At 41.8% G+C, this 12,264-nt stretch overlaps 2 protein-coding genes across 4 annotated transcripts; both read left to right on the forward strand.

Moving 5' to 3' along the window:
• The first annotated feature begins 428 nt into the window (after window positions 1-428).
• ugl (ureidoglycolate lyase) lies at window positions 429-6,905 on the forward strand. Its single transcript, XM_058063528.2, has 17 exons — window positions 429-862; window positions 946-1,004; window positions 1,097-1,171; window positions 1,354-1,482; window positions 2,404-2,622; window positions 2,971-3,061; window positions 3,127-3,203; window positions 3,285-3,395; window positions 4,192-4,251; window positions 4,418-4,574; window positions 4,876-5,074; window positions 5,225-5,303; window positions 5,368-5,460; window positions 5,559-5,631; window positions 5,700-5,767; window positions 5,883-6,004; window positions 6,335-6,905. Exons 3-17 carry the CDS (start codon window positions 1,166-1,168, stop codon window positions 6,504-6,506), a joined length of 1,656 nt encoding a protein of 551 aa, XP_057919511.2. The 5' UTR covers window positions 429-862; window positions 946-1,004; window positions 1,097-1,165; the 3' UTR covers window positions 6,507-6,905.
• Window positions 6,906-7,286: 381 nt separating this feature from the next.
• Window positions 7,287-11,983, forward strand: fgf4 (fibroblast growth factor 4). 3 transcript variants are annotated; one of them, XM_078788056.1, is made up of 4 exons: window positions 7,287-7,401; window positions 9,525-9,715; window positions 9,955-10,058; window positions 11,533-11,983. In XM_078788056.1, exons 2-4 carry the CDS (start codon window positions 9,607-9,609, stop codon window positions 11,707-11,709), a joined length of 390 nt encoding a protein of 129 aa, XP_078644182.1. In that variant the 5' UTR covers window positions 7,287-7,401; window positions 9,525-9,606; the 3' UTR covers window positions 11,710-11,983. The 3 variants fall into 3 exon arrangements, with proteins under 3 accessions (XP_078644182.1, XP_057919520.2, XP_078644183.1); XM_078788057.1 differs by lacking the exon at window positions 7,287-7,401 and adding an exon at window positions 8,773-9,229; XM_058063537.2 differs by lacking the exon at window positions 7,287-7,401 and having other exon boundaries at window positions 8,743-9,715.
• Window positions 11,984-12,264: the final 281 nt, after the last annotated feature.

Raw genomic sequence — 12,264 nt, forward strand, 5'->3', positions numbered from 1 at the left:
TGTGCGTTGTGTAAACTAACTATTATTATGTTGGCAAAACTGTAAGTAAGGAAGGAAAAAAGTCAAAGAACGAAAAAGTTTATTTCATGCTGCTGCTAAGGTGTTTAAGGTGTTTATTGACATCTACATGTTGGTCATATTTCTGCTATATAAATAATTTTTTTTACACATTATAAATATAAATCATTGTGTTGAGTAATTGTCATTTATTCATTTCATCAAAGTGCACGTACGGATGTAATAGGGTTATAATGTTATTGTAAATATTGTATATATGTTGATGTTCAAATTTCTGTAATACCTGGTGTGTTTGTGTTGTCATGTTGATGTGGAACGCTAATAACGTCACCGTGTACCCCCTACTGCTCCTAATTAGTGCAACACTTCCTGTGTATATAACTTTTGGCCACGCCTTCCTATGTCCCTTTTATTCGCGGTCTCTATGTGAGAGGTGTGTGTGTATGGCTTAACACATGTATTTAGTTTAAAACTTAATTTCTCATTTTTGTCTTGTGTTGTAATATGTGTAGGGGCACGTTAGTCGGACACATTTCGATCACAACGCACTTTATTTTATACTCGGAGATACACCTTTGTCCACTTGGCCCCGTCCACCTCCTTTGCTCACAATCATGGCGGACCTTCCCCTCCATTGTATTTTACTCTGTCCCATTCATTCGGGAGTCCTTTTCAAGTCTCCCTCCCTAACAGGAATTAAAGTCACGTCTGGACATGTCGGGGCGTTACAGTCAGTGTCGGATTCACCTTGTGGGTTAATGTCAGTATCTGCAACTATGACGTCAAACGCCTCCTGTTACGTGAACGTGCACCGGCAGCCATTTTGTGCACCGGATTTGACAAAGTAAGTTGATAACCAACGTAGAAGTACTTTGTTGAGACACTTTTGCAGTATACCCCCTGAACCTGAAACATTTGTTTCAACAGGCCAATGAAATGTTTCTTCTTTGAAAAATGTTGATAATGAAAGTAATGTGATTGACAAAGTAAGTATGAATATGACTTTTACTGTGTGGGACATTTAACGGAGCTGGACTTTTACCTCCCTCTCCGTCCAAACATTCCTCTGTTCAAACAGTTCCAAAATCACATTGCCAGACAAAGTCCATCGACCATTTCCACTCATCCAGCGATATCTGCCATCAGTATGTCTGTAAGTATCACATTTTCTCTTTTTTGAGGATAAGCAGTAGAAAATGAATGAATGTTGCACCTTGGGCTTGATCTACTCGTATCCCTTATGAGGAGCACTGAATTGACCATATTTTATATTTAAAAAAATTTTTTTAAGCATCCTCCTGAGATAAGTGTGTGTCATCTGTTTACTGTTGGCAGGAAGCAGTGAAGATGGAGATTTGTCCTCCTCCAGCAGGACTAGAAGCAATGTATGAAATACTTTTCACCCCTGACTGCCTGCACTTTCTGTATGAGCTTATCTCCACTTTCGATGAAGCAGTGGATCAGGTAGACCAGTGTTTTTCAACCTTTTTTGAACCACGGCACGTTTTTTATGTTGGAAAAATTTTGCGGCACACCAATAACCAACATTATTTGCTTCTTTCAGCTTTTTCCTGATTACGGATCTCGCCACAGCAGATCCTTTAGATCCGCATACTAATTTAACCAACAATGTTACAAAATGTCACCACTACCTCTCTATTAGAGAGTAAGTCTATTAGAGGAACGAGGCAGTCAGCTACCTGTTGCCACACGGACGAATACTACATTGCTCTGCTAGTCTTTACACCAATGACACGCGACAATGACATATTTGCAGAAAATTATTAATACATGTTAATTAAAAAAGTAATATTGAATAATTCCTCACGGCACACATGATGATTTCTCACGGCACACTTGTGTGTCACGGCACACTTGTGTGTCACGGCACACTTGTGTGTCACGGCACAGTTGTTGAAAATCACTACAGGTAGACAATACTTGAATATAAAAAATGTCAAAGAGCCGTCGCTAAGAGTCGTTTCGTTCATGAACGACACACACATGACTGGCTCAAATGCTGACGTTCATGAAGGATGATGATGGTGTCTTTTGAACATGTGAAAGGATGTGCTCCAATGAAATGGAAAGTAATAACTAGGTAGCGCAGCGCATCATGGATACTTCGTCCTGTCTCTCCCTCTTTTGCAACGGCCCTTATTTAGGTATATGTTCAGACTGTGAAATGAACATTCAACGCCATTGTAGCAACAGAACATATTCATAGACTAAGGACCGCCTGTACCTGACTTCCCCGGGTGAAATAGAACATATGACTTCATAGTATTTTACATGTTGGTCACATAGCATTATTATTATTATGGTGAAGTACAAGATCGTACAACTTTGTTAGTGTTTCTTAGTGCTTTTCTTTGCTACATTCAGATTTTGCGGTTGCGACTATCGAGGAAGGTTGACTTGGACTTATCTGGGGATCTTCCAAACTTCTTAGAGAGCACCAGCGACATCAGAAGCGACACAAGTTGGAGAGTGTCGCCTGTCCCTCCACGGCTCCAGAGGCGACATGTGGATATCGGTGATCTGGCTCCTTGTGACACCCACCGCTTTCTGAAAGCTCTCCAGTCCCCAGCACAAGGAATACAGGTACCGCTACCTGGTACCTGCCTGAAGGCAATGTTCTCGATTTAGCTGTTGATTTGTGTTCCTACCCTCACCTGGTCATGAGCTTTGGGTAGTCGCTACAAATAGTCAAAATGAGGAGGATAGGATGAGGAGCTCAGTCTGTGGCGCGGCTGCTCCTTCACATCAAGAGGAGCCAGTTGATGGACGCCTCCCTGGTGAGGTGTTCCAGGCATGCCCATTCTGAGGGGAGGCCTCTGGGCTGGAGACCGTGAAGTCTGACCTTCTCTACTGAGTGGATCAGCAAAAGAAATAGATGGATGAATCCAAGATCCAGTTTAAATGTTTCTTTGATTCTTTTTTTTTTTGCAGGTTGACTTTGACGATGGCAACTGTCCGACATTTTACAACCAGATCAAAGGAATTCATAATGTCTTGACAGCGGTGCACGGTGGTTTTTCTGGTAAGTGTTTTTCCTGGGTAACAGATGAAGTAGTACCTACTGACATCTTTCCATGTTTAAAACAGATGTTCCACACATATCTCAGGCTCCCGTGCTCATGATTCGCCCACGCGCTTGGAATATGGTGGAACACAATATGATGGTACTTTTAACATTGGAATGTAATGAGTGAAGTCTCTTGAGGAAAGTCAATCATCTTGTGTGTTCTTGTATGGATGTTTAGGTGAAGGGGAAGGAGGTTCCTGGTCCTCTTTTTGACTTTGGACTTGTGATGTTCCACTGTGGAAAGACTCTGTTTGAAAGCAAGAGTGGGCCCTTTTTCTACCTGTCCAAAGTAAGTCCAACAGGTATATACATGGAAATATGTCACATACATGATGTCTGGGATGACATCAAGGGCTGCATATGGAACAATATTTTTTCCCTGAAACGGTTTAATTCATATATCATATATATATGACAGTTACTATGGTACCCATTATGTCATTGTATGGTCATATCACCTCGTACTTCGGTATGTGACAAAAATAAAATAAACAAATTGAAAAAAAAACAAAACTTTTTATTAGGAAAGCAGGAAGTGAACAAATCTAACAGTTACTGATTGTAAAAGTACCAGATGGAGGGGTAGGATTTAATAAGCTTTGCTTCTTCCTACTCCTTTTGGACATGTGGAACTGTGAACTGATTATGATTACTGTCATGCACTCAATTGTAATCTGATGCATGTTCCAAATGAAGTAAAACCATTACCATTCCAAATGATATGACCCCAGGATACATTACTTGAGACCATTAGCCGTATTCCAGCTTCTGTTTGATCCACAAAGAAGCGTGGAGCCAATGAAAGTGTAATACTGTACTACTAATATTGGATGCCACACAGAAAACAATACATCCAATACAATGGCATCTATGCAGATTTTGCAGGTTAGCATTGAAAAGAGTAACGCAAACATAAGATTATCACTGCTGATCAGAACCTGGTGTCGAGAGTCAACTGGGATAGAATCCATCTCACCGTATCTCGGCTGGGATAGGCTCTATCTCACGGTGAGCCTCATGAGGACAAGCGTACACAAAGATGTTAAGATGATCAATTGACGTGTCTTCTCTTTGTTTGCGTGTAGGTGGAGAGCTTTTTGGAGGCCAGATTATGGAACAACATATTTGTCTGGGCACAAAACAAGGTTGATTACTGAAATTATATATTGTTTTTATGATTAAACTTGACTTTGTAATAAGTACAAAATACAATGATTATGCTCAATCAATCTGGACAATCTATTATGTGTATTACTCCTATTGGATGTATTTCAAGGTTGTATCACCACTGATTTGTGTGTGTGTGTTTAGCTGCTTCTTCCACAGGGCAGCATCAAGGCCACCGTTTTAATAGAAAATGTACTAGCAGCATTTGAAATGGAGGAGATTCTCTACGAGCTGCGAGAACACTCAGCAGGACTCAACTGTGGATTATGGGATTATTCGGCCTCCTTTGTCAATAAATTTGGTGAGTTTCACTCTTATTCCATGCATACAATCATAGTCATTCATTCATTCTAGCCATCCATATTAATCTGAGCGCCACTTACATCTAGGACATAATTGACCCATTAAAATCTATTTTTATCCAATTTTAAAAGAACCTGCATTGACCTTTGTTTTGGAGTAAATATAAATACATCATCTATATTCATGTGCTCATTCATTTATACATGTTGTAGAAGTAGTAGTATCTTTGTCATGTAGGCTCCTTCTTCTCCATTAAGTAGTATTGTAGTAGTATTTAGCCATACATCTATATCATGTAGGCCACAGACGGGACTTCCTGCTTCCTGACCGCAGCAAATATGTCAACATGGAGAAGCGTTTTCTACGCAGCTACATGGACCTGCTGGTTCAGACGTGTCATCGGCGGGCAGCTTTGGCAACCGGAGGTATGGCGGCTCTTCTGCTTCCCGAGGACCCCCACAGTGACTCCTACAGGAGAGTGATGGCTACTGTTAGCAGGTACACGGCCTCTATCGTTGAATTGCTAACAGAGAGCTCGGACTGAAATATTTCAAGTCATTGTTGTTTTTGAGAGAATCAGCCAAGTTGTCATTTCAGAAGAATAAGGACATGAAATATAAAATAATATTTTTTCTGTTTTTCTCTCAGACTCAAGTTGCTTGAGATAGAGGCAGGTGTGGATGGCTTCATGGTCTACGACCAGAAACTCATCAAGCCGATGCAGGAAGTAAGTATCATCCTTCTGCACACCTTCATGTGCAGGCTCTCCAATGAGAAGTACCCTGTGTCAGCTCTTTCAGGTCCACACTGAAGGTGATAACCAGCTTCACAAGCTTGTCACTCACGTCAGGGTGACGTCCAAAGACCTGCTGACCATGCCTGGGGTAGGTTCTGTGAATGACATATCATAGTCAAAATAACACGACTAAAAACAGTTATCTCGTTTGCTTTATCTATAATAATTTTCTATGACTTTTTCCAGGGAGGAGTCACACTCCATGGTTTGAAATATAACATTGCTGTAGGCGTCCTCTTTATTCACGCTTGGCTGTGTGGTAAGAACGCATTTCACAGACTGCAGGAATTTGGGCTCGGTCATCAATCAATACTATATTGTTTCTAGGAAAGGGACATTTTTACTATCGAGGCCAGGTTGAAGATTCTGCCACAGCGGAAATTTCTCGATCACAGGTGAGTTAAAACAGCGATTCTCAAACTAGCCTGCAGGGAACAACGCCGCAACGCCTCCTTTTAACAACAAGAAAAGTGGTTTGGGTGTTGACAAGAATATAGTGTGTCTTTGTAGGTCTGGCAGTGGATTCGTCACCAGGCTCAACTTGAGGACGAGGAGAAGCTGGTGAACCGCAAGCTGGTCACTGACCTCACCAGAGAAGTCATGATGGAGCTCTGTCTAAACTGCTCAGTTAGGTACATCATAAAGTGTTCTATTAGCAGTTGCACAATCAGAGACATGGACGTACATTTATCCGTTTTTTTCCCGCTAATCTGGGTGCAGCAGTCTCAGTAGGGACGGCTAGACCTCCCGGTCTTTAGCCACCGCTTCCAGTTTCAGCAAAGGAACGCTGAGGTGTTCCCAGGCACATTCCCTCCAGAATGTCCCAGCTCTAACCTCATGGCCTCAAATGTAGTTTGTTAGCAGGCCAATTAAAAATGTGATAAAAGTTATTATTCATATTCTTGCTTGGAGGGTATGTTCATCTGTGGCAGTATTCGGATTTTGTCTTTTGTCTTTTTCAGCGTGAAACAGAGGTTCCAAACAGCAGCAGACATGTTCTTGGAAGTGGTTCTGCGGAGAGATTTCCCAGAGTTCATCACATCTTTCCTGAATCAGGACCACACCTTTCTCAGCTCCCAGGACACTCAGCAAGCCGAAGATTTCAAGTTAGACGTCCACCGTGCCAAGTTTTGATCATTTACAAAATAATAAAACCATACAAACCAAGAATGAATGAATGAAAGTGTATATACTGTATGTGTGGTCATATGTATTATTCTACACTGGTCACTAGGTGTCAGTCATGTAATGATAATGTACATGAATGGTGATAAAGTGTAAAGGTGACTATAGGGGTGTTATTTAATGTCTACAGGGCTCTAATACTAAACACATATAGGTGGTTGTAAAACAGGTTTTCTATGCGCCAACGATGAAATAATTGATTTATAAATATGAACTATTGCTATCTATATTACTTCCCATTAATCCTATGTTTTTTCATTGTATAGGAAAACAATGATGTAAATAGAAATCAACCGATACAATCAGTGGCCAATCGATCAGAGCACCACAAATTTTAGCTTATTTAGTCATTTTATGCTTGAAAATACTTAATTTTAAACCCCAAAATTTGGTTTGTGTGAGTAAATTGGTCCGACTTGAACTTACATCTTTTTCATCAATGCTTAATTGTGTCATGTGACGTAATGAGTTAAGCGTACTGGAAAGACATAAAGCACAATGATTTCATGTCACAGCAGGAAGATTCAACTCTTACACAAATGAATCACTTATTGTCTCTTCCTTATTTCCTTTTTAGTCCGATATGACGCACCGAATGTCAGAACACATCAACTCTCCACTGTGTGTGTGTATGTGTGTGTGCGTTAATGTGTGTAGGTATGATTCACAGCGTACCCAACAGCAATCATCTCATTCTATAAAATGCATTCATTTGTCCTTTATGACCTGCAGGTCAGGGCTGGAGTCTATCCCTGATGATTTTGGCCGACAGGTGGGCTGCACCCTGGACTGGTAGTTAGCAGGGGAGGAACTCGGGGGGGCTCAAGCTTGAGCGGTTTCCTGGGTAGGTTTTGACTTTTTAGTCTTGTTTCTTCCTGGACTGCCTTGTTGCTCCGTTTATACTTTTATGAACACTAAGTTTATTGAGGGCGGCATGGTGGTAGAGTGGTTAGCACGCAGCCCTCACAGCTAGGAGACCAGGGTTCAATTCCACCCTCGGCCATCTCTGTGTGGAGTTTGCATGTTCTCCCACGTGCATGCGTGGGTTTTCTCCGGGTACTCCGGTTTCCTCCCACATTCCAAAAACATGCTAGGTTAATTGGCGACTCCAAATTGTCCATAGGTATGAATGCGAGTGTGAATGGTTGTTTGTCTATATGACCCGAAGACAGCTGGGATAGGCTCCAGCACCCCCGCGACCCTTGTGAGGATAAGTGCTAGAAAATTAATGAATGAATGAGTTCTCCTCCTATTTTGTGTGGAAGTGGTAACTTTTTGGCTTCTTATTTTGTCTTTCCCCACCCTCGGCCAGCTCTGTGTGGAGTTTGCATGTTCTCCGGGTACTCCGGTTTCCTCCCACATTCCAAAAACATGCTAGGTTAATTAGCGACTCCAAATTGTCCATAGGTATGAATGTGAGTGTGAATGGTTGTTTGTCTATATGTGCCCTGTGATTGGCTGGTCTAGGGTGTACCCCGCCTCTTGCCCGAAGACAGCTGGGGTAGGCTCCAGCACCCCCCACGACACTTGTGAGGAAAAGCGGTAGAAAATGAATGAATGAATGTACACAAAGCATTCGTCATCATACTTTGTTTTATGTTAAAAAGGTTTATTTTTTAATTACCTCATATAAAATGATTTTAGTACAACATTCACAACTGTGAGGGAGCAGCAGCGTGAACATAGATTTCATTTGAGTTGCTCCACATGTGGTATGGTGCAAAGAAAATGTGTGTCATCACAGCATGGTCCACACATGGACACAAACACAAATACATATTCACCATTATACATTATGCATGTCAGGTTTTGACATCCATGTTTGTTGGGAACTCCCAGAAATAGCAGCCTGCTCACAGTTGTCCTCCTGTGACTCTCCTGCCCCCCACCCCCAACCCCCCCCATTCCCGCCCTCGAGGCCTTGCGCTAAAGCACCTGACTGTGCTCTACACCAGCCCAAGACCCAGTTGTTCATGTTCAAAATCCACTCCAAGGTGCAGTACAACCTCCTGAGCCTCTAGGCCCGTGGTTGGCTCACTTCCTGCTCAATGAGCAGCATTCCAAAAAACATGCTAGGTTAATTGGTGACTCCAAATTATCCATAGGTATGAATGTGAGTGTGAATGGTTGTTTGTCTATATGTGCCCTGTGATTGGCTGGCCACCAGTCCAGGGTGTACCCCGCCTCTCGCCCGAAGACAGCTGGGATAGGCTCCAGCACCTTTTGTGACCCTCATGAGGATAAGCGATAGAAAATTAATGAATGAATGAGTTCTCCTCCTATTTTGTGTGGAAGTGGTAACTTTTTGGCTTCTTATTTTGTCTTTCCCCACCCTCGGCCATCTCTGTGTGGAGTTTGCATGTTCTCCCCGTGCATGTGTGGGTTTTCTCCGGGTACTCCGGTTTCCTCCCACATTCCAAAAACATGCTAGGTTAATTGGCGACTCCAAATCGTCCATAGGTATGAATGTGAGTGTGAATGGTTGTTTGTCTATATGTGCCCTGTGATTGGCTGGTCACCAGTCCAGGGTGTACCCCGCCTCTCGCTCAAAGACAGCTGGGATAGGCTCCAGCACCCCCGCTGCAACCCTCGTGAGGATAATCGGTAGAAAATTAATGAATGAACTACTGAAGCACAACAGGAAAAGGAAATACAATACTTGTTGACATCAGGTGACAAATGTGCATGGTGGAAGTACAAATACTGCATTTTATTATACACTTGAAATGTTGAATAACTGCGTCTTTGTGTCAGGATTGTGTTTCCAAGTTAGTGACTCACAAGCAAGAACCCCAGGTGGTAAGTGATGTCATATGCAGCGCATATAAACCCACTTTGGTGTCCACTACACAGCAAAAAGACATCTGATTGGACAATGAGGAAGAAGAGTTGTGTTCTTCGGCAGAGGAAAGCCAAGTTGAAGTTGCTCATGCACGTCTTCCTTGTGTGTACGTTTCTTGCCGGCAGCATCCAGGCACAAAGCCCACTCGCTACCACCTCAACCGTCTGGACCAGTGGGTCCATCACCTCTGGAGATGCAGTACATCTCATGGGCATCAGGAGAGTCCGAAGGCTCTACTGTAATGTGGGCATCGGCTTCCACCTCCAACTTTTACCAAATGGAAAGATCTCAGGTGTGCATGAAGACAGCAGTTACAGTAAGTAATACATTAGTAATACCTAATAATATACTGTATAACTTTATGATTCACATATTCACCTTCATATACAGTGGTGACTTGATTTACAACACTACCCCATACAGTAAAACTGCACATTGTGGAGTGACCTTTTATTGTGGCCAGCCTAAGGCACACCTGTGCAAAAAAGCTAACCATCATTTTGATATACCGATTTTTATTTTTACTGTTTTTTTTTAATGGGTTTGTTTGGAAAGGCCTTCTTGAAATGTGGTCGTTGGAGAGAGGAGTGCTGACTCTCTTTGGGGTGAGAAGCGGTCTCTTTGTTGCCATGACAGAGAACGGAAAACTCTACGGCTCGGTAAGATCCAGTCATCGATTATGTTAATGACTGCAATGATCATTTGATATTGTATGTTGCGTATCGTCGTGTCCACAAGGTGATGTTGATATCATATGTGATGTATCATCATGTATACAAGATGCATTATTATTTTGACGTAATATGTGAGATATCACCTAGGTTCCGGCGGCATGGTGGTAGAGTGGTTAGCGCGCAGACCTCACAGCTAGGAGACCAGGGTTCAATTCCACCCTCGGCTATCTCTGTGTGGAGTTTGCATGTTCTCCCCGTGCATGCGTGGGTTTTCTCCGGGTACTCCGGTTTCCTCCCACATTCCAAAAACATGCTAGGTTAATTAGCGACTCCAAATTGTCCATAGGTATGAATGTGAGTGTGAATGGTTGTTTGTCTATATGTGCCCTGTGATTAGCTGGCCACCAGTCCAGGGTGTACCCCGACTCTCGCCCGAAGACGGCTGGGATAGGCTCCAGCATGAATCACCTAGGTTCCCAAAGTGGCTCGCAGGCTGAAAAAGTGACTGAGTAAAACTTAACGCAATTAGTGCTTAACACTCTCAATTAGGAGTGTGCCTGAACACATCACAACGCAGAACATACTCTCAGAGCAGAAGGAAGTAGACAGATGATGAGCCACTAATGTATCATAATTTACACAAGATGTATCATCATGTATACTTATAGGTTATCACATGGTTTGTCTGGTATCAGGCCAGGTATCAAGTGTCAGTATCAGCCTGAGACCGAAGGTCGAGGGTTCATACTGGCACGCTACTGGGCCTGATAACAGACAAACCATGTGATGATCTTATTATCACATACTATTTAATCATGAGCTTATTATCACGCACTATTTAATCAAAAGACCATTTTGTTTCCAGAAAATGTTCAGTTTATTACGTGTATTATATCTAAACAGTGTAAACACAATAATTGCAAAAATATTTCAACAATAATATTTTATCAATATCAATCTTATCAATGTCTGACAATTAAAGTTCCATTAATCAAGTTTGGGTTTTTTGGTGACTGGAGAGGCACTAGGCACTAGGCACTAAGTACTCGTGTGCTGTTCTCTGATTGGTTGATTCACGGGCACGATAGCTATGGGGGCTGATACTGGACATGGTTAAACTCTATATTTTATCAGTATCACTGCCCTGGGCTTTGACACAGTATCATTTCGGCCTTTTCCCGTATCATTCATGGGCGGTTTCTACGGTACACGGCCAATTAATACTGTAGTATGTGATAAAGGGTGATATCATATGTATCATCATGTATACAGGGTGAGTTTACTATGATATGTGAAGCATCATCATGTATCCAAGGTGAATTGATATCGTACGTGTTATATCATTGTGTAGACAAAGTGATGTTGATATCATATGTGATGCATATATCATGCATCCAAGGGAATCACAATGACCGTGGTGATGTATTTATTACATTTTCTGACTATGCGTCCTCTTCAGGGTCACTACAGTGACGAGTGTAAGTTCAAGGAGATCCTGCTGTCCAACAACTACAACGCCTATGAATCGGTATCGCACCCCGGCATGTTCATTGGCCTCAGCAGGACTGGTAAAACCAAGCGAGGCAACCAGGTCACAACCACCATGGCCATGACACACTTCCTCCCTCGGATGTGATATACAAACATTTTGCTTTATTTTCAGCACAAAATCAATTTGTTTGGATTGCATGTTTCTGCACACATGATATTTCACTGTTAAAAAAATAGATGGGCATATCAATGTCATACAATACAGGAATTATTACATCAAAGACAAAACAATAATATCAAATTGCAGTGTACCCAATGTCTATAAAGGGCAGGGTACATAAAAACCAATGTACACCTGTTATGATCTTGTGGTGTTAGCAAGTTCAATAAGTGTTTTTGTTCAATAAAAATACTAAAATGATACCAACCAACTTGGAGTTTTGTTGTTTCATTTTACATTATGACCACTATCTTTTGTGAAACTTTATTATTATTATCATCATTGTTATTATTATACTATACGCATAATCGAGAAATTAAAAACAGACACAAAATGTACCTGTATCGGCAATACGGGCCTTCTATATAGTCGGTATCGAAATTCATACCAACATTAGCAGTATTGCCCACTCCTTTTTTTTTTTTTTTTGGTAATTCGTGCACATGCGCGTTAACCTCCTAAAAGGACAATGACGTATAT

Source organism: Doryrhamphus excisus, linkage group LG22, assembly GCF_037039965.1.
Source record: "Doryrhamphus excisus strain RoL-2023G ecotype Guam linkage group LG22, RoL_Dexc_Guam_v1.1, whole genome shotgun sequence".
Classification (NCBI taxonomy): domain Eukaryota; kingdom Metazoa; phylum Chordata; class Actinopteri; order Syngnathiformes; family Syngnathidae; genus Doryrhamphus; species Doryrhamphus excisus.

What these genes read in the sequence shown, in the direction of transcription:
- ugl (XM_058063528.2), top strand. An exon ending in CCTTTTTCTACCTGTCCAAA is followed by an intron (nt 3,396 to 4,191) that starts GTAAGTCCAACA and finishes GTTTGCGTGTAG; the next exon opens with GTGGAGAGCTTTTTGGAGGC. An exon ending in TGTCTAAACTGCTCAGTTAG is followed by an intron (nt 6,005 to 6,334) that starts GTACATCATAAA and finishes TGTCTTTTTCAG; the next exon opens with CGTGAAACAGAGGTTCCAAA.
- fgf4 (XM_058063537.2), top strand. Translation starts at nt 9,364, where the DNA reads ATGTCATATGCAGCGCATATAAACCCACTTTGGTGTCCACTACACAGC. An exon ending in GCATGAAGACAGCAGTTACA is followed by an intron (nt 9,716 to 9,954) that starts GTAAGTAATACA and finishes TTGTTTGGAAAG; the next exon opens with GCCTTCTTGAAATGTGGTCG. An exon ending in ACGGAAAACTCTACGGCTCG is followed by an intron (nt 10,059 to 11,532) that starts GTAAGATCCAGT and finishes CGTCCTCTTCAG; the next exon opens with GGTCACTACAGTGACGAGTG.